This window comes from Arachis ipaensis, chromosome B9 (genome assembly GCF_059453495.1).
Source record: "Arachis ipaensis isolate K30076 ecotype BB chromosome B9, ASM5945349v1, whole genome shotgun sequence".
In the NCBI taxonomy this organism is placed as follows: Eukaryota; Viridiplantae; Streptophyta; class Magnoliopsida; order Fabales; family Fabaceae; genus Arachis; species Arachis ipaensis.
The window spans coordinates 22,328,503-22,346,225 of record NC_142444.1 but is presented as its reverse complement, the minus strand read 5'-3'; the positions used below and the strand labels follow the sequence as shown (position 1 = coordinate 22,346,225).

General features: G+C 35.0%; 3 protein-coding genes and 1 long non-coding RNA gene across 5 annotated transcripts; 2 read left to right on the top strand and 2 right to left on the bottom strand.

Annotated features, from left to right (window-relative positions):
• Nucleotides 1–329: 329 nt before the first annotated feature.
• On the bottom strand, nucleotides 330–3,085 carry LOC107616792 (uncharacterized). Of its 2 annotated transcripts, none has more exons than XR_015899246.1 (3): nucleotides 2,682–3,085; nucleotides 1,402–1,470; nucleotides 330–637 (listed from the first exon to the last, which is right to left on the bottom strand). It is a non-coding gene; the product is annotated as an uncharacterized LOC107616792 (long non-coding RNA). The 2 variants fall into 2 exon arrangements; XR_015899245.1 differs by having other exon boundaries at nucleotides 1,402–1,467; nucleotides 2,682–3,081.
• A 2,495-nt stretch (nucleotides 3,086–5,580) lies between these two features.
• LOC110266486 (uncharacterized) lies at nucleotides 5,581–6,423 on the top strand. The gene is made up of 2 exons (XM_021111323.2): nucleotides 5,581–5,940; nucleotides 6,029–6,423. The coding sequence occupies exons 1-2, from the start codon at nucleotides 5,604–5,606 to the stop codon at nucleotides 6,421–6,423; spliced, it is 732 nt and encodes a 243-aa protein (XP_020966982.1). The 5' UTR covers nucleotides 5,581–5,603.
• Nucleotides 6,424–7,413: 990 nt separating this feature from the next.
• On the top strand, nucleotides 7,414–10,510 carry LOC107615159 (uncharacterized). The gene is made up of 12 exons (XM_088499917.1): nucleotides 7,414–7,543; nucleotides 7,633–7,711; nucleotides 7,795–8,145; nucleotides 8,234–8,362; nucleotides 8,449–8,546; nucleotides 8,669–8,753; nucleotides 8,864–8,947; nucleotides 9,037–9,126; nucleotides 9,223–9,383; nucleotides 9,471–9,601; nucleotides 9,721–9,790; nucleotides 9,925–10,510. The coding sequence occupies exons 1-10, from the start codon at nucleotides 7,425–7,427 to the stop codon at nucleotides 9,574–9,576; spliced, it is 1,302 nt and encodes a 433-aa protein (XP_088356043.1). The 5' UTR covers nucleotides 7,414–7,424; the 3' UTR covers nucleotides 9,577–9,601; nucleotides 9,721–9,790; nucleotides 9,925–10,510.
• A 418-nt stretch (nucleotides 10,511–10,928) lies between these two features.
• LOC107618584 (protein FAR1-RELATED SEQUENCE 5) lies at nucleotides 10,929–17,183 on the bottom strand. Its single transcript, XM_016320694.3, is given in 5 exon segments — nucleotides 10,929–11,157; nucleotides 12,602–12,781; nucleotides 12,928–14,332; nucleotides 14,334–15,202; nucleotides 16,706–17,183. Coding segments are annotated over 4 exon segments (2,493 nt in total). The 5' UTR covers nucleotides 16,706–17,183; the 3' UTR covers nucleotides 10,929–11,118.
• Nucleotides 17,184–17,723: the final 540 nt, after the last annotated feature.

The following is a 17,723-nucleotide window of genomic DNA, read 5'->3' as shown; positions in this document are numbered from 1 at the left end:
AGATAAAGCAAATAATATTATGACGTATCTAAATTGTATAAATAATATTACGTAAAAATTGATAAATACCTTTTAAATGATATGTATTGATAAATAAAATATTTAATTTATTTATATGAAAAATTATCCCAAAAATAAAATAAAATAAAAATTGTTTTTGATAATATATAAGTATAGTTCTTTGTAACGTTGCTTCTAAAGGTTAAAATGATTATAAGAAACATAAATATGATAATAAAATATAATTTTTATTTTCTTAACTTGTAGGTTATAAAATTAAATTAAACTTTCGGTTATTTTAAAATATAAATTGATTCTAAATAACAATATCTCGCAATACTGCTGGATGGCTTATAAAAGTTAAAAACATAACCACATCGAGTTTTTATTTTTGTCATTTATCAAACACAACATAATGAAAATATCAAAAGCACAAATGGCAAACTCCTATACAATATTCATTAACCTTCCACTAAAAAATTCTCACTAAACAACGACACAAGTGAAAGGCAAAATGGTTAGAAAACATCACATTCAATTTTCATTTGTTATCACTTATCACATAAGCTAGCCTTGACATAACTTTGTTCGTCTTCTTCTTCAAGAATTTACGTAAGCAAGTCTATACTCTATAGGGCTGCAAACGAATTGAACAAGAAGAACGTTAAGTTATAAGAAATTAAGAGATGAATAAATGTTTTGAAAATATGAATGAACATAATAGAAGGTCTAAAATTCAAATTTTAATTCTGATTTACAAGTAATATTTTTTTTAAAAGTAATGTTACATTATTAGTAAATATTATTATTTTTTGAATAAATTACTATTTGTAGCCATGACAAATGTACTTATATAAGAATAAAACGACAATTATAACCACGGAAGATGGCTTCCATGCGCCAAGAGTACCCTAACGGACTAATTACGTAACCTATGTTTGGATACTCTTGGCACACGGAGGTCATCTTCCGTGGTTAGAATTGTCGTTTTATTCTTATATGCGTACATTTGTCAGCGTCCGTATCTTTTATGAGTACAAATAGTAATTTATTCTTATTTTTTTATCAATATTTGGCTATTAATAATTTGTATCCATATTTATAGAATGTTTGCACACAAAAAACATATAATTTATACTTATATTTACCAGAATTTTACGCACATAAATCAATATAATTTACACTTATATTTTTTTAAATTTGTATACATAAATTAATAAAACTTATTTGTATAACTTTAATTGTATGTACCAAAAACAAGTAATACAGTCACTGTATACGGGCATTAATTTACTTCTTTCTTTTTTATTTTTTGCTTGAAAGAAATTAAGAAAACCATATTTATCATTAATAGAAAAATAATTCTTAAATTAAAAAAACAAAAAATTATACAATTTAAACCTGAATGCTGTTCCACTAAGTCAACTTGATATCTTTCAATTTGTTCATTATTTCTTCTTCTAACAACTGCTGTCAACATAAACATTTCAATTATTGATCAAACAAAATTTGCATTGTGAGAAAGAAATTGGAGAGCTTTAAATTAAAATAAAATAAAATAAACAATGAAATAAAATAAACAACATGTAAACCTTATCATTTGAAGTAACATTATTGGTTGATGAATTAGCAGCTTCAAGAGTGACGTTATCACTAAGCTCTTTTAATAAAATTCTTTCAGAAAATAGCTCTCGAAACATATCATCCGGTAGAAGAAGTTTTGTATACAGTGGATATAAATGAAAAAATTCAGTAATACTCTGTGGAATATATAAGTCACTTCCATCTAGTAATGGATATTGATTATCTTCAAATAATTCTTCACTAACCGGTGGGATATTTAACTCAACTTGTTCTAATAGAATGATTTCACAAAATTCTTCGTATGACTTAGGAAGTAGTGGCAAATCATTCTCACTATTTTCTTGATTCCCCATGCAATCCATTGTTAAGAATAATGTATAGCAGATTATGAGTTACTTGATGTATTGTTAAAGAAAGAGGCAGAAAAAGAAAAGAAATCAAGCACTTGTAAATTATAAATTTTCTTAAGGGGGTGTATATATATACATAAGTTCTTTAAACATATCCTGTCGATCATGCAACAAAAGATATAGATAAAGATATGATAAGTTAGTCATAACAAATTAAACTAAAAAGATAAAAAAAAAATTTGCTAGGATTTAAATTAATTTTATTCTAAAACTGATTTACTAAATTATCTTGTACATACAATTCATATGATATGATGAAATTAAAGTTTAAGGGTCGGTCTTTAGTGAGCTCAAGTGTTTTTGAGCGTTTCAGATACACTCAAAATAATAATTAAATTATGACTTTCTACATATATCAAATTAATTATTAAAATTTTAAATTTGCCCCAAAAACTTTTAAAATTAAACTCTAAAATCTAATAAAAATAGAACAAAATCAAAATAATACAAGAACAGAGCCATAAAACATAATCATAAACAAAAAATCTCCAAATAAATGTTATTTCCAATAGTCATAACAAATTGAAAATTATCATAACAACAATCAGAAAATCAAAACCAAGAACCAAGAAGCGATCATCATAACGAATAGAAAAATCATCATGTCACAACATAAAAAAATTAGAAGTTAGAACAGAAAAAAAGTTCAGAAAAATCAGATTAAATAAGAAATCAAAACAAAGATACCTGAGGGCTGAGGCTGAGAGATTGAGAACGATGGAGCACAACTGAAAATGATGGAGAACCACAGCACTAAGGATGATGCGGCTGCTGAGATCGACGGCGCTGAGACGACGACGCTGAGAGACGCGGCTTCTGGACGGCGTGAGGCCTCGACGGACGACGAGATGGAAACGGCGGTTGCTGGACAGCGACGGCAGACAGGAGCAGAGGACTGTGACTGAGTGAGACAGAGACGGTGAGTGAAAGAGAGCAGTTTGTGTGTGAGCGATAAGAGAGCACGGAGAAGTGGCGTGTGTCTATTAGGGTTTAGCCGATTGGGTTTGGGGATATTTTGTAAAATTAACTTAGGGTAATTCATGGTAATAAACTAACGGGAAGTTCTATGGTGTTTACCAATATAATCATCATGTCATGCGGTCTGTATGTGTCACTGGTGGGCTGTGACACGTGTTTGTGGGGAGAGGTCAAAGATACTGTGTTGATGCTATAACGGCAAAAGAGCTCATCTGATTCTGTTTTTAATTTGGCCTAAATGTATTAATTAATGTAAATGATGTGTTTATATTAAGTAGTAATATGGGCTGGTCCAGTAGATGTGTTCGTGGGCCATGAGGGTTTTGGGCTCAGGTAATTAGATTTTTTGGCATTTTGAATGGTAATACTTGTTTAGTCTAATATTGTTGCCATAAAAATATCCAAAGGGCCATAGGGAGTTTTGGGCTCAGGTAGTTGAATTTTTTTGGCACGTTGAATTTTAACACTAGTAGTATTGCCATAAAAATAATGAAAGTAACTTTTTGGTTCAAAGGTCCAAAGCACCTATGATGTGGACTTATTGAAAGCCTAAACTATCCTGTTTGGTAAAAAAAATTCTAAACCCCAACGTGATAACTAAATATCCTAATTATGTAAGTTCATTTAAATCATAATCCTGAGTCTAATAAGTCTAATGCATAAAAAAGATTATTGAAAGGAATAAATCATGACTTAATGTCCTTTACACATTTGTCCTATAAATCTTTTTTCTTTGTAAACATTATTGAAAGGAATAAATTAAGAATTTAAATTAAAATTTAAAAAAAATACTTGAAAGTCTTGACAGAGAAAGAAAAAAATTTTTTTCTATATTCTTAAACCAAAACCTGTTTGATGGAAAAAAAATTTTTTGTATAAGATATTCAACTATAAAGTAATTTTTACTTTTTCATGAAAAAAATAAAAAAAAACCAAAATTTATTTGTTGTTATTTTTTAGTAGATGATCGGTACTTTTTGAAGTATTTTTAGATTTTTTATAGTAAAATTTGAAGCAATTGTCTTTTTGATATACATAAATATAAAATTAAATTACAAATAATCACGTTTTACGTTATTTCCAAAATTTTTTGACAATCTTAATAGTTAGAAAAAGTCATTCCGTTATTGTTATTGTTATATACAAAAAATAAAAATGTTTAAAATTTGGTATTTGGAGAGAACATGGTAAAACATGAAATAAATTTAATTAAAAAGATTATAATTTTATTTTATTTGAATCAAGTTAATTTTTAAATGAGCAAAGTTATTCTTGTTGAGTTAACATATTTTTATTATAAATGTATCACATATTCATGCATAATATATTTGTACTCCTCTTATTATTATTATTATTATTATTATTATTATTATTATTATTATTATTAAAAGGTACTCTCTGTTGACATATTATAGTACACGTTATGCATGTTGAGTTATTTATATGTAATTTTTTTAAATTTAATATGTTAATATATAATTAATTAATAATATAATATTACATCTAATGATAATAGTATTAATTTTTTTGGATAAAAATTGTAGGACCACGATCACCTTAGATCCTCCTTTAAATCTGGTGCTAATCATAATGTATTATAGTAGAGTTAGTCCTAATATAATATTATTTATTCGAAGGAGTAGTTCTAATTGATTTAGTTGAAATTAGTTATAAATATTAGGTTCTAATAAAATTTGTTCTGCGAACAGACTTTCAAGAGATATAATTAAGTCTACAAAATAGTTACGGAAATGAAATTTGTACTCACGTAAATTAGATTTACATATTTTTAAAATTCCTTTGGAAAAAACTCAAAATGCCCAACAAATAAAAAATTATAGTGAGTGAAAGTTGATACTCCAGGAGTAACAAGTAAAAAGTAGAGAATCTGCAGCAACCACCAAATTTCAAAAATTCACATCTTTCAAATTACTTGGCCAAATTTTTTGAAGTAAAACTAGTAACTTATGTTCACATATCACTTTTCACAGTTGCGTATCACTTTTCACAGTTGCGTAGTAAGTGATATGTTATTAATTTTGGAAAAAAAAGTTTAGGATATGAAGCATTAATTTTTGTTGTTGTTTAAATTAGTAAAGAATAAAAAAATTTGAATGATTAATGAATAACGTCAGTAGTGTTGAGTAGTTGTTTATATTCCAAATAAATTATAATTTTGGAGGCAAACTTTTCGGAATTAAAACTAAGAAAATTAATAAGTGATATGTGATTAATAAATTATGGAATATAAAAATTTATAATTTATCAAACCTATTTAATTTATAGAGTAACTGAAGGATAATATTAGGACCTGTTCTTAACAACCTTAATTAAAGTAGAAACGATAAAGTATCATAATACAATTAGTTTTGGTCATTAATGGTCATTGAAGCAAGCACATTTTTTGGCACCGATGGTTTCCTTTTACACATTTGAAACCTCCACTTCTAAGACGTTGTGGGACCACTCCTTGTATAACATGGGTTTACGCGCTTAGAACGTGAAGAATATCGTATTTAAGAGAGCGCACCGGTTCATCTTAGGTATTAACCTGCATTGAGTCAAAGTACAAAAGGAAGGAGGTTACATTGTCGTTTCCAAAGAGAAGTTGAGTTTGTGAATTTTTGGATCATGAGTGGAGGTAGGTATCCGTTTTATGCTATCAGGAAGGGGAAGGATCCTGGTTTATACAGGAACTGGAATGACTGCAAAGATAAGGTGCTTGGCGTGAGTAATAGCGAGTACAAGGGATTCAAGGATGAGCAGAAAGCCGTTGAATGGCTGAAGAGAGGCGGAGTCCATGTAGCTGGAGGAAGGAACAACGATGGCGAAAGAACGTTATTGCTGCCGATGGGTGGTCTCCGCATCACCACTGAAGGCGGCAGGCTTCTTAGTCGACAAGAAGAGGGTTCTAGCAGCACTGGTAGGTTCATCCATGTAGAAGCAACATCTGGTGGGAGCGGTGAAGGTTCTTATTGTATATTCTTTGATGATGGCTTATACTTCATGTCTTTTCGACATTGTCACAAGGTATCTAGTGTGTTATTGCGGTGCAGGAATGAAAGAAGATGTAGTGGAAAAGGCAGAAGGGTCGGTGTTCGTGGAGGACATGGAGGGGCTGCTCCTAAGGGTATGCTTGTTTTTATGTATCGGTCCTCCCAAGTTCTACCGCCGTGAGTGCATCATGGACAATGGTGAAAGTGCTGTGGGGTTTGTTGTTGTTCTTCCCCACACTAGGTTTGGGATCAAGGTTGCCGCGGAGGGTTCGGTTTCCACGGACGAGAGGAAAGCTAGGCAGGATGCGTCGTCGAAGATGCTAGGAGAGATAGTCCTAGCAACAAAATTGAAGATAGTTGATTTCAATCACCAACGTGTTCAGGCTCTAGAGGGTGAGGTTGCTGACTTGAAGCAACATGTTGAAAGCTTGCATCAATGGCTAGGGTTGAAGTGATACTTCTGGATGTATTTAGTGTTCATGTAGTTATGCTGTGGTTCCATGAATTGGTCAATGCGTAGAATTCATGATGAATTATGAGTTGTTCAAAGCTGCAGTGCTTTCATTTGGTGGGTGCTATGAATTATTCATTTAGATAGAAGTAACAGTTTCATGTTGTGCGCATTATTGGTGCATGGAGTTCCTAGAACATAACTATGGAAGGATGGGGACTTTTTCTGGTTTACTGGGTCATTCATATCCAGGGTATGAATTGTTGCATGTTGTGTTAGTCCCCCTTTTTTTTTAATTATATTAATATTATGTAATGTGCAAGGTTGGGAATAGGCCTTGCTTTTGGAATTAATACTCTTTTGTCTACTTCAATGTGGTCTGTTGATTTTAAAGAGAAGGATGACTTGTGGGATTTTTTTTCTTTAGCGAATATCTTCTGTTCCCAAAAAGAAGATTTTTGATTTACCTCTTCTGACAATACATTGAGAATTGCAATGAAGTAGAGTTCAGTGTGTTGTCACATCAAAGAAAAAGCTGATTTATGTTACTGTTCTGTTGCTATGCAATTCTTCTTTATAGTAATTAAAAACTAGAAACAAAAACGTGCTATGTAAGGAGCTGTTAGAGTGTGAGTAATGAATACATGAAGAAAACATGACTACTGTGTTATATTTAATATTTTGGAATGAATTACCTAAAACTTCTTTTGGAGAATTTTTTTTTCATGAAGTACGAAGTTTTATTTGGTAACTGAATAAAATGGTAATCCAATTTCTGTGTTTAAATTTTTCGCAGTCAGATAATAAGTCTAATAAAATTGTCGGATTCTTTAGAGAGGGTTTCCATCCGTAAACGGGCCTGGATTTTTTACATGATCCTGCTGGGCCAGACTGGACACAAACCTTTTACATGGTCCTGTTGGGCCAGAAAATGTACTGAAGTTAACCTTCCGTAGGTACAAGTTGATGTGCCTTCCAAGTTAAACTTAGGAGACAAGGTGCTGTATGAGTGACATTACAGGGCAAACAACGATGGAGGAGCTACAAAGTAAGATGAAGACGAGGGTTGTCCACATCGGAACCTCAACGGACGATCACCCGGTGGAACAATCGGCTGTTGAAAGGTACTGTAAATGCTGTTGTTCCATTCTTTGTGTGGCTAAGAACGTGTTTTTGGGATTGTTCTGTGAACATGTTACCAGTGTGCTTGTAGGGATGGAACGGAGGAAGGGAGCAAGGTTAGTGAAGGGATAGACGCACGGCTTCTGAATCTTCTTGATCGCGTCGAAGAGGTAACGTAGCCGTCCAACACTAGTTTCATCTTTCATGCTTGTTGCACATGGTAATGACAGATGCTTGTCTGGACCAACAACAGCGGCTAGGCCAGGAGGACAAGGTTACTGGAACAGTTATCAAAACGCACACAGAGCAGATCAAGAAGCTGACAGAGGTAGTCGTCGGGCATGGTAAAGTGCTGGAGTCGTTGCTTCGTGCCCAAGGAATAGCATCGCATGTGGCAGTTAAGGTTGGTAAGGACAATGTAACGAAGGTCAGTCGGCGCTCATTTGCTGTTCAGAAGAGTGAACTACCAGCCGTAACGAAGTCCAGAGGGAGATCTAAGAAGAAGGACACAAAAGGAGAAGATACTTTGTCTACAAGGGCCAAGGGTAAGAAACATGGTGTAGCGGATACGATGACGCGCAAGTCTAGCATCCCTCCGTTGAAGGTGAGGTCATTATAGTCTCTACTTAGAATCCCATATCTTTACTCTATTTTCAGTAGCTGTGCGTTGACTTGTTTTTTTCCGTTACTAGCGAAAGCTTGACTTTGACGATGACGAGGATGATGGCTGCAAAATCAATATCATTCAACAAGGTCATGGAACGCCATTCACTTATCGGACAAACATGGCCATGTACATGGAAAGTGTCGACATGCCTTCGGTTAGTTTGCAAAATGCTCGGATTGTTATGTTCTTGTTTATGCATTTCAGGTTTCACATTCTAATTAAATTCGACAATGCTTTCAGTGCCTTGACTTATTGTTCCGGCCTCCACTTGGAATGGAGTTTGTCGGTTCAGAACTTGCCGTCGCAGCGTATATATTTGGTAACGGGTTATCCAAAAAGTAAGCCTCATACATTATGACTAATTCCTTGTAATGGCACTTTTAAAGCTGAAGACGCATGTTGTATAAGTAGTTACTGTTTTGTCACTGATGCAAGTGTCGATCGGTAATTGGTGATGCAGGGAGATCCTTGTTCCAAATGAACATTGTTGCGGCAGCAGGGGAGTACTTCACTCATTGTTACCTAGTGAAGAAGTCGTGGATGATGTGAGGCTTGTTGAAAGTCTTCGGTTTAAATTGTTGTACATGTTTGTACTTCGATAACTTCATTATGCATTTGGATTTGATGTCTTTTCTATTTCAATCTTGCATGTAAGGTACTGAACCTTGTTGCCTCAAGGATGACGAGTAGCTACCTCAATGAAATCGGCAACCGGTGGTGGCTTCCAACCACGTTTGCGGTAAGCCAATGATGCAGCTACCCATGTTTTGTACGTTACATATACATCGCTGGTTGCCATTTAATTTCTATTTTGGCATTTCATGACAGCAATTTGCCTTGAACCCCACTAATCACTGCCCAGAGACGTTGGCATTCATCAAGAGCAAATACATGAAGAAGACTAATGAGCTTGTCAAAGTTAGCATCTGATAGCTACATTATGTTCGTTGTTAATGTGATAAGATTAGGCCTCTGTGCCCAAATGATTTAATTTGTTGGTTGTTGTCATAACAGATCTACGTGCCCCTAAAAAAGGACAGACATTGGTACCTGGTGGTCATCGATCTGTTGAACGAAGAACTGGTCTATCTAGACTCAGCGAAGGCTGAGTCCGTCACCGAGCGAAAGGCCCGGCTTGACCAGATCAGATATGTGGTTATTAGTATACGTGTTAAGTAATTTTTTCCACTTTCATGTGTACCTCATTTCATCTGTTTCATGCGTGTGAAGAAAGGTCCCTGAAATCTCATCTTATGTGGTAGGCCTTCTTCTTGGAGAACATGTTTCGTGATGGAAATTTGTTTGAGGATAACGAAACCGCAGCCTGACCCGCTCCTCGCATGTCTGACTATTACTTTGCTGAACTAGAAACTGGGCAACAGGATCCTTATTCGTGAGTAATGTTACCCTTTAAGTCGAATAAAGATGGGTTCATGTGCGACATCACATAACCATGTATTAGTTACTTTATACTTTAATGAACGTTTGTTACTGCACCTATTTTGATTGTAGCAAGGACTGTGGCATTTGGGTAGCACAGTGGATGATGCAAGGACATATATGGGGCGACTATAACTTGCAGGTGGTACTCAGTTTCTCAAATTTTTTGCTAAGTTATTTTGACGAGATGGTATACACTTGTTGAATGTGTGGGTTAAACCTACGGGTCAAAGAGTACATGCCTTTTTGTCTTCATTAATGCATGCGTGGTAATAGGTGGTCAACAATGCAACAAGGATGCGGTTAGCCGTGGATCTTGTGATGGGTAGACATAATGCCAAAAGAAATGAAGTGACTCGCATAGCTGAAGAAGATTGGGACCGAAAGATGAGGCGGTCGGCTCAGAAGGATTCAAAGACATTAGGAGATCCAACTAGTCCCAGTGTGTCCTTCTTCTGAGTCGAGCTGTTTGCCAGCATAGCATGGTCCTCTGAGTTACCTCTTTTGGAAGGGCATACTAACAACTTGTTAAGTTCTATGCACAGAAGGCATCCTTTTGAGAGTCTGGGTTTCAGTCTCAATCATGAAGCAACTCTACAATATTGGCGATTATTTTGAGTGAACGTATTTTTTTGGTTTCACGGACGTGCAGCTGCCAATTATTCTGTGTGCCTATTATTTTGTGTGAATTGTATTTTGTTTTGTTAGACACCTTAGTGATCATCTGATTTAGTTGCTGCGTACTTAGTTTCACTCCATGCTATGTATTGTTTTGATCCAGTATCATTTAGTTTCACTCCATGCTATGTATAGTTTTGTTCCATGATCACGTATGAAGATGTACTGATTAGTTCGTTCTCAATGCCTCATAACCAAATCTTTCTATCCACCTCAGACTTATCAACTTCTGTTGGTACATCCGAAAAGCATGAGCAGAAAAATAAGCCTATTCCAGCTTAATAACACTAGTTGGGTACTATGGGTTGTGACGATAGTACGCTCCATGGAGTACAAAAGCTGTAACAATATGACAGTTAGGAAGGTGGGTTTTAATTTGTCGGCGAATGTAACGGCATAAAGGTGAAGGGAAAATACACATAACAACACTCCATTTGGACGAGGGAGTAAACTCCCGTTTCTAATTACAATCCAGCAGCATAAGATTGATACTACTAATTAAAGTCCAGCAACATAAGATTGATACTGCAGACGTACATGTAAAATGATAAAAACAACACATTATCCATACTTGCTCACCTTCTGCAAGCCGCATAACATAATTAAAAACTAGAAACATAATAAAGTTGGTAGTAAATACAGTTGGTCTCACAATTTACAATCATATATCCCTCTCATTGGAAAATTCTTCTTGGTAGGGTTACATTGTCTACAAAGCATACAAGACAATACCCATTACATATGGGAGAAAAGACTAACACATGTATTTACTTTTTGCTTCAACGATAGACGTCAGAGTATCCTATTTAGCCTGAGTACCATCCTGATCAGCTACATATTCAGAATCACAAACTCATGTTTAAATTGGCTGTAGAAACGTGCATATTTCTAACTGGGATTCTATGGTACTTACCCTAAAAATTGATATATTCACCTCTTAATATGTAGTATATTAAGAGGTTGGCACATATGTGAAATTAAGGGTCCTTTGGAATGTCGTGTATAGTTTTAGTGTCATTGGCCAGGAAGTTGTTTTTTTCCTTAACTATTAAATATAAATAAAAATTAATATTTTATAAAAATAAATTATTAACAAATATAAATTACGTCATTTTAATTAAATAACTTCGGATTACATTATGGGAATGATATGTTATTATGTAACAATTTTCTAGAAAGGTTAAATGTAGAGAAAAATTTGAAAGAGTGGTGTTATGTGACCAATAAATTTTATTACTATAACTAAGTAAGTATTTGACTAACACTCTAAATAGTAATAACTGAATTCTAAAACTTAAGGTCCAAACTGTAAATTCAAGTAACATAAAAATAGGATTGATAAAAAATGTTACAACCGAAATTTCTAACATAAAATAGACTTTTACTATTATCTCAAACTTGATATTCAAAATATTATGACCTACATTTGTCAGTTTATTTATTTTTTAAACAAAAAAAATTTTAAAAATGAATAACTAAACAAAAATCCTTTTTTTAAGAAGAATGAAAACTTATTCTATATTGATAAACCATATTTAAATTAAATACAATTTTAAAATTATAAAATTTTTGAACTCAACAAACTGAAGGCTATTCAACTCATCAAATTTTAGATTTTAATACTTATATTTAGAGTTTCCACTTGTACACTTTATTAAATAATACTTAATTCTAGACTTAGTCGACACCAACAAAAGCAAAAAAGAAAAATGTAATTTTGAAGGATAAAGAAAAAGGCAAAATCAAAGGAAAAGAAAAAAAAACAGAAATTTATCGTTCAACATATGTTTTAAATAACTCTAATTGAAACTATTAAAATTACTTATATTTTGTTTGTGTTGAGACAGAATTTTCTACATTTAACTCTATCTAAGAAAATAATACATAATTACATATCATTTTTATAATGTAACCCAAATTCACATAACTAAAAAGGTATAATTATATACTTTATTATTTTGTTTTCTTAAAATATTAGTTCTTAATTTATACATAACAGTTAACAGAAAAAATAACTCATTGGTCCATCAAACAAGATCTATAAACTACCTTCTAAAGGGCTCTTAAATTCACATATGTGGCAGCCGCTTAACATGGCCACTTATTGACAACATAATAGATTGATTTTTAGGGTAAGCACCATAGAATATCCCTATTTATAATGTCTTCAAGTACACACGCAACAATACCACACCGCATTCCAAACACAAGAATACTAACATGACGTCACAATCAGGAGAGAAAATGATATGCAACAATTTGGAAACAGTCTTACCGCCTCATCGTTTTCATTGCGCTGTGCATCAGCCGCTGAAGTTTGTGTTGAGACATAATTATTTGCTCCAACACCCAGCATATCCATGTTAGGAATCCCGGTATGGCAAGCCTTCCCTTCATTTGTGCATTGAGCAACCTCATCATCGTAATTAGCCCCAACAACGGCGTCGTCACCAAACTGGGATTCACCGAAAATCATAACAATGATTGTCACAACATAGCTATAACAGATTTATGAATAGATTAGTCATATAATAACAAGCTACTTCCCCATGTTGTTCTTTAATCACGTAAGAATTGTAAATTAGACATAATTTAACTAACCTCTTCCATGTGGTTGAACATTTTTATCTCCTCCAATGCATCTGAGTCGAAACCAGTTGTGCATCCATCTTCCATTTCCATCCCGTGACTTGTTTTTTTTCTTGGATAGCGTCTCTTCGTGTGACCAGGGTTCCTACATTCAGTACACCGTCTTTTCCGTCCCCGACAGTTCCGGGATTTTGGAGCTCCCTTTGTCCGCACAGCCACCGGATCACGAATCACTCCATCACCCTTAGTAGAGAACACATTGTCCTCAGTTGCAACGTAACCCTCCAGGTGGGCACATAGATTACGTATTCCTTTCATTGCCATTTGAAATAGATCATACTTCTGTGACCCCAAAAAGAACAGCCAATGGCAAGCCGAATGAAGCGCACCATGATGTAACAAGCAGGCCTGGTCAGCACCTACATCTATCTTCTCTTCATATGCTTCAAGTGCCTTGGCATTTTTAGTCCATCGCTTGAGAACCAATCTGTTCGGAATGTTAGGAAGGTGCTCATGCTTCATGACGAAAAACATGTGTTTGCAAGGGTAGCCATATTTGTTCCAAAAGTTGCAGCCACATTTCATTCTTCCCATATTCTTATCGTATAAAACTACGATCTCTCTTCCGGGTTGCCCATACTCATCCATGGTGTAAATCTTCGTAGTCAAAGACCTTTGTAATCTCACCAGATTGACTGACGCAACACCTACGATCTCGTTTCGAACATCCCCGAATATTGCATGTGTATAAACACTCGCAGCACATCGTTCTAGTGACTCCAAGCTTGTCGTCATCACCGGAACGCTGTCAATTGATCTAAATTGCACCAACAACTCGTTGTTTCGATAGTCACGAACCATCAGTTCCAAATTTTGAACAAGTTCGAGCATCCCATGCTTCGACTGAAGGAAGTTCTTTGCAACACTATTTATACCTTCACACCTTGACGTCGTTCTTATACCAGCACAAAATTTATCCCTCAGGTACGCATTCGCCCACATCTCCTTCTTCCCGAATACCTGATTTGCCCAGAGGCTATCTTGCAAACTAAACTCCTCAACAGCCTGGCTCCATTCCGTCAAGAATTCGTTGACTGCAATGTCCGCATAAAGCCACCGATTAAATCGCGCGCGCAATGCTGCATCTTTTACATTCGACGTGACATTCTTTTCAAAGTGCCACCCACACAACCGATGGGTTGCTCTAGGGAATACCACTCTCACAGCTTCTCGCATTGCTTCATCACCGTCGGTTACAACCACGGATGGCATCTTTTGGCACATTACCTCCAAAAGGCTCTTCAATAGCCAAGTATATGACGCTATCGTCTCATCCAACACTAGCCCAAAGCCGAAGATCGTGGTCTGCTTGTGATTGTTTGATCCTGAGAAAATAACCAGTGGTCTGTTGTACTTTTTTTTTGTAAGTAGAGTCGAAAGCCAGAACATCTCCAAAATATTGGTAGTCCAACCGACTTCCCCCGTCAGCCCAAAACATATTTGCAAGCATTCTATCATCAGTCAAATTATACCGTGCCATCAGCATGGGATCAGCCTCTGCCTTTCCTTCTAGGTAGGCTATCGCAGATTCAGCATCTCCGTCAACAATTTGCTCGCGCCTTTGCTTGTCAATATAATTGTACGCGTCCTTCTTTAAAAATCCTACCAATGAATACCCACCCGCCAATCCTGCCATATATCGCATTGTTTTTGCCGTCGATATCCCGCACTCACGGAATCCATCAATTTGTGCTTTCGCCCCTTCAGTCAATGACCTATACTTTGGGATTAGGTGCACCATTACCTGGGGAGTCAATTCATGGTTGTGGTTGTTGTTGATCTTCCTTACTCGCCATATGGAAGCACTCTTATCTAGGTGAATAGAAAACTTCGCCTTACAATTAGTTCTCGTCTCAGGTTTATGTACTCGCATCCTATCCAGTCTATTATAGTGCTTGGGATCTCTCAATCCTTCCTTATTACAAAAAAATCTCCTCCTCCTAACATTTCCATCATCGTCCCTTCGTGAGTCCCCTTTTCGGACACCGAACCCATGATACCTACCAAAATTTTTGTAGAACTCATACGCATCATCATCAGTTCTAAAGGTCTTTTGCATAATATCTTCAACAGTCACACCCTCAACATCTCCAAAATCCAAACACGTTTGACTTTCTGTTTCGCTTCCAGTAGTATCATTCAAAGGGTCCTCCGCCACCGCCTCATCATAGCGCCCGTTTTCTTCATTATTTTTTCCCTCACCACCATGGTTATGCACCGCATCCATCTACATTTCAGAAGATCAGAATCTTCAAAATACATCATCTTAAATAAATTTTTATATCATTTTATCATTTTAATTGAGATATTTAAGTAGACGTTATTAGTTAATTTTATAATAAAATAAATATTTACTGACTAAAATAAAAATAACATATAAACATTAGCAAAATATATTTTCATATCAAAAGCAAAAATAATATATGAAAAATATATCAATATATACTTTATTAAATTATATTATTTTTAACTTTTTTGGTACTCAGAATATTCTTTAACTTATACTATTTTAGACTATAAATTTTAATTATTTATGACTTTATTGTTAGTTGTAATTAGTTTTGTTATTTATTTTATTTTTTTACTGGATCAATGGTTCATATTATAATAAATTTATCATAACAGATTAATATACAAGAATTACGCTTACAAATTTTCGCAGAACCAAATAAAAATAAATACAAACCCAAAAATAAAAAATTTACTAAAAGACTAAAATTATATATTTGAAACAAAAAATAAATTTAATCCTAACGTTAATTTCCAAACGCAGAAGCAGAAATTTATAACTCCTTGTAAAGGCACGTTTACTTTAGCGTTTAGACCAAAAAGGCATCCAAATACAAGGAGGATGTGTTCAATGCACTCAAACGTACTTCTCTTCTTTCTAACGCTAACCCAAACAAAGCCATAGCCAACTTTCTAAAAAGCCAAAACCACATGCAAAGTAATCACAAAACACAACAACAATAGGTAACAATTTCAATAACACGCTATAAAATTTAACAAGCATAGTACACCACGCAAACCCCATTCCCATACACAACATCAACACCACATTCCCTCGTCTACATCAACAATAACCATATCAATGAATGTAATAACAGCTTACCACAAAAACGTTTTAATTAGAGCATATAATCAATTTATTGGTATTCAGAACAACAGGACAATACCATACCATCAGTGGTGACCAGAACAAAAACCAAAACAGGCAATGACCCATAAATTCAATTTCAGAAGCTCAGCCTTCATTATTATGTTCCAGAACAAGAAGACAATACCATCACTCATAATCGGAACAAAAAAAACTCGACACTAATATAAATTTTAGACGCTCAACTTTAATTATTTATTTTTCAGAAAATTAATTATTTTCGAAATAAAAAAGGCAATACTATCACTAGTAATCAGAACAACGATCGAATTAATAATCACAAGAGTAATTTTAATTTCAAAAACTCAGCTCTAATTAACTTTTTCCCGGAACAAAATTACAATACCATCTCCTATAGCTAGAACAATAACCAAAATAATAATCAGAACATCAATCTGAATTTCAGAATCTCGAACTTAACTAATTTTTTTCTCATAACAAAGTTACAATACTATGAATTGTAACCGGAACAATAATGAAAACAACAACCGTAACAGTTATCAAAACAGCAATTCGGAGATTCGAAAAACACCATTAATTTTTTTCTAACCAAAAATGAAAAATATTGTTTACCTGAGCTTCGGAATAGGGGAAGGAGCAGTTGAGCAGGGGTGGTGGCAGCTGGCACGATTAACCTCCGCGGTGGGGACTGGCTAAATGATAATGCAGAGAGGAAGAAGAACGGGGACACTAGCGCGGAAACAAAGAACCAGATGCCTGTGCCGTAGCAACAGATTTGTGGGACAGCCACAGCAGATGGGCAGCTGGCGACGGTCACAACTGAGCAGGGGACGGACGACGACGACCTGGCCACGCACACGACCGCCAGATGACGACCGACCATGACCTGGAGACCCTTGCGTCGGGGGAATGGAAGGGCCTTCGGCCACTTGCAAACAGCAGGATTGTCAACCGACCACGACGAACCTGCCGCCAACGGTCAGACCAACGGCGGCGCGCTGAGGCTAGGGTTGTATTTTGGGGAGAATTAACGCTGAGGCTGAGGAATCAGAAATGAGGCTCGAGGGGAGGGCAAAGGTTTCCTCTGACTGACGACCAGAATTTGGGTCTTCTTCTTTTAACCAAAACGCAAAAAACAACGCCGTTTCATCACAGCTGCTTTGGAACTTTGAACCAAAAACTTACTTTGGATATTTTTATGGCAACAATATTAGACTAAACAAGTATTACCATTCAGAATGCCAAAAAATTCAACTACCTGAGCCCAAAACCCCATGACCCACGAACACATCTACTGGACCAGCCCATATTACTACTTAATATAAACACATCATTTACATTAATTAATACATTTAGGCCAAATCAAAAACGGAATCAGATGAGCTCCTTTGCCGTTATAGCATCAACACAGTATTTTTGACCTCTCCCCACAAACACGTGTCACAGCCCATTAGTGACACATACAGACCGCATGACATGATGATTATATTGGTAAGCACCATAGAACTTCCCTAAACTAACATCCATTTCATTTTATGCGAATCATCTAAAGCAAAAAGTATAAGGGGAATCATCTTATATATGTAATTATATAAATCGAATTAAATCGTGCCAATTTATTAGGAAAATG

Coding starts and splice junctions, on each gene's coding strand:
- LOC110266486 (XM_021111323.2), top strand. CDS start 5,604: ATGAGTGGAGGTAGGTATCCGTTTTATGCTATCAGGAAGGGGAAGGAT. Junction 5,941..6,028: donor ATCTGGTGGGAGCGGTGAAG/GTTCTTATTGTA, acceptor ATTGCGGTGCAG/GAATGAAAGAAGATGTAGTG.
- LOC107615159 (XM_088499917.1), top strand. CDS start 7,425: ATGAGTGACATTACAGGGCAAACAACGATGGAGGAGCTACAAAGTAAG. Junction 8,146..8,233: donor CTAGCATCCCTCCGTTGAAG/GTGAGGTCATTA, acceptor TTCCGTTACTAG/CGAAAGCTTGACTTTGACGA. Junction 8,363..8,448: donor AAAGTGTCGACATGCCTTCG/GTTAGTTTGCAA, acceptor CAATGCTTTCAG/TGCCTTGACTTATTGTTCCG.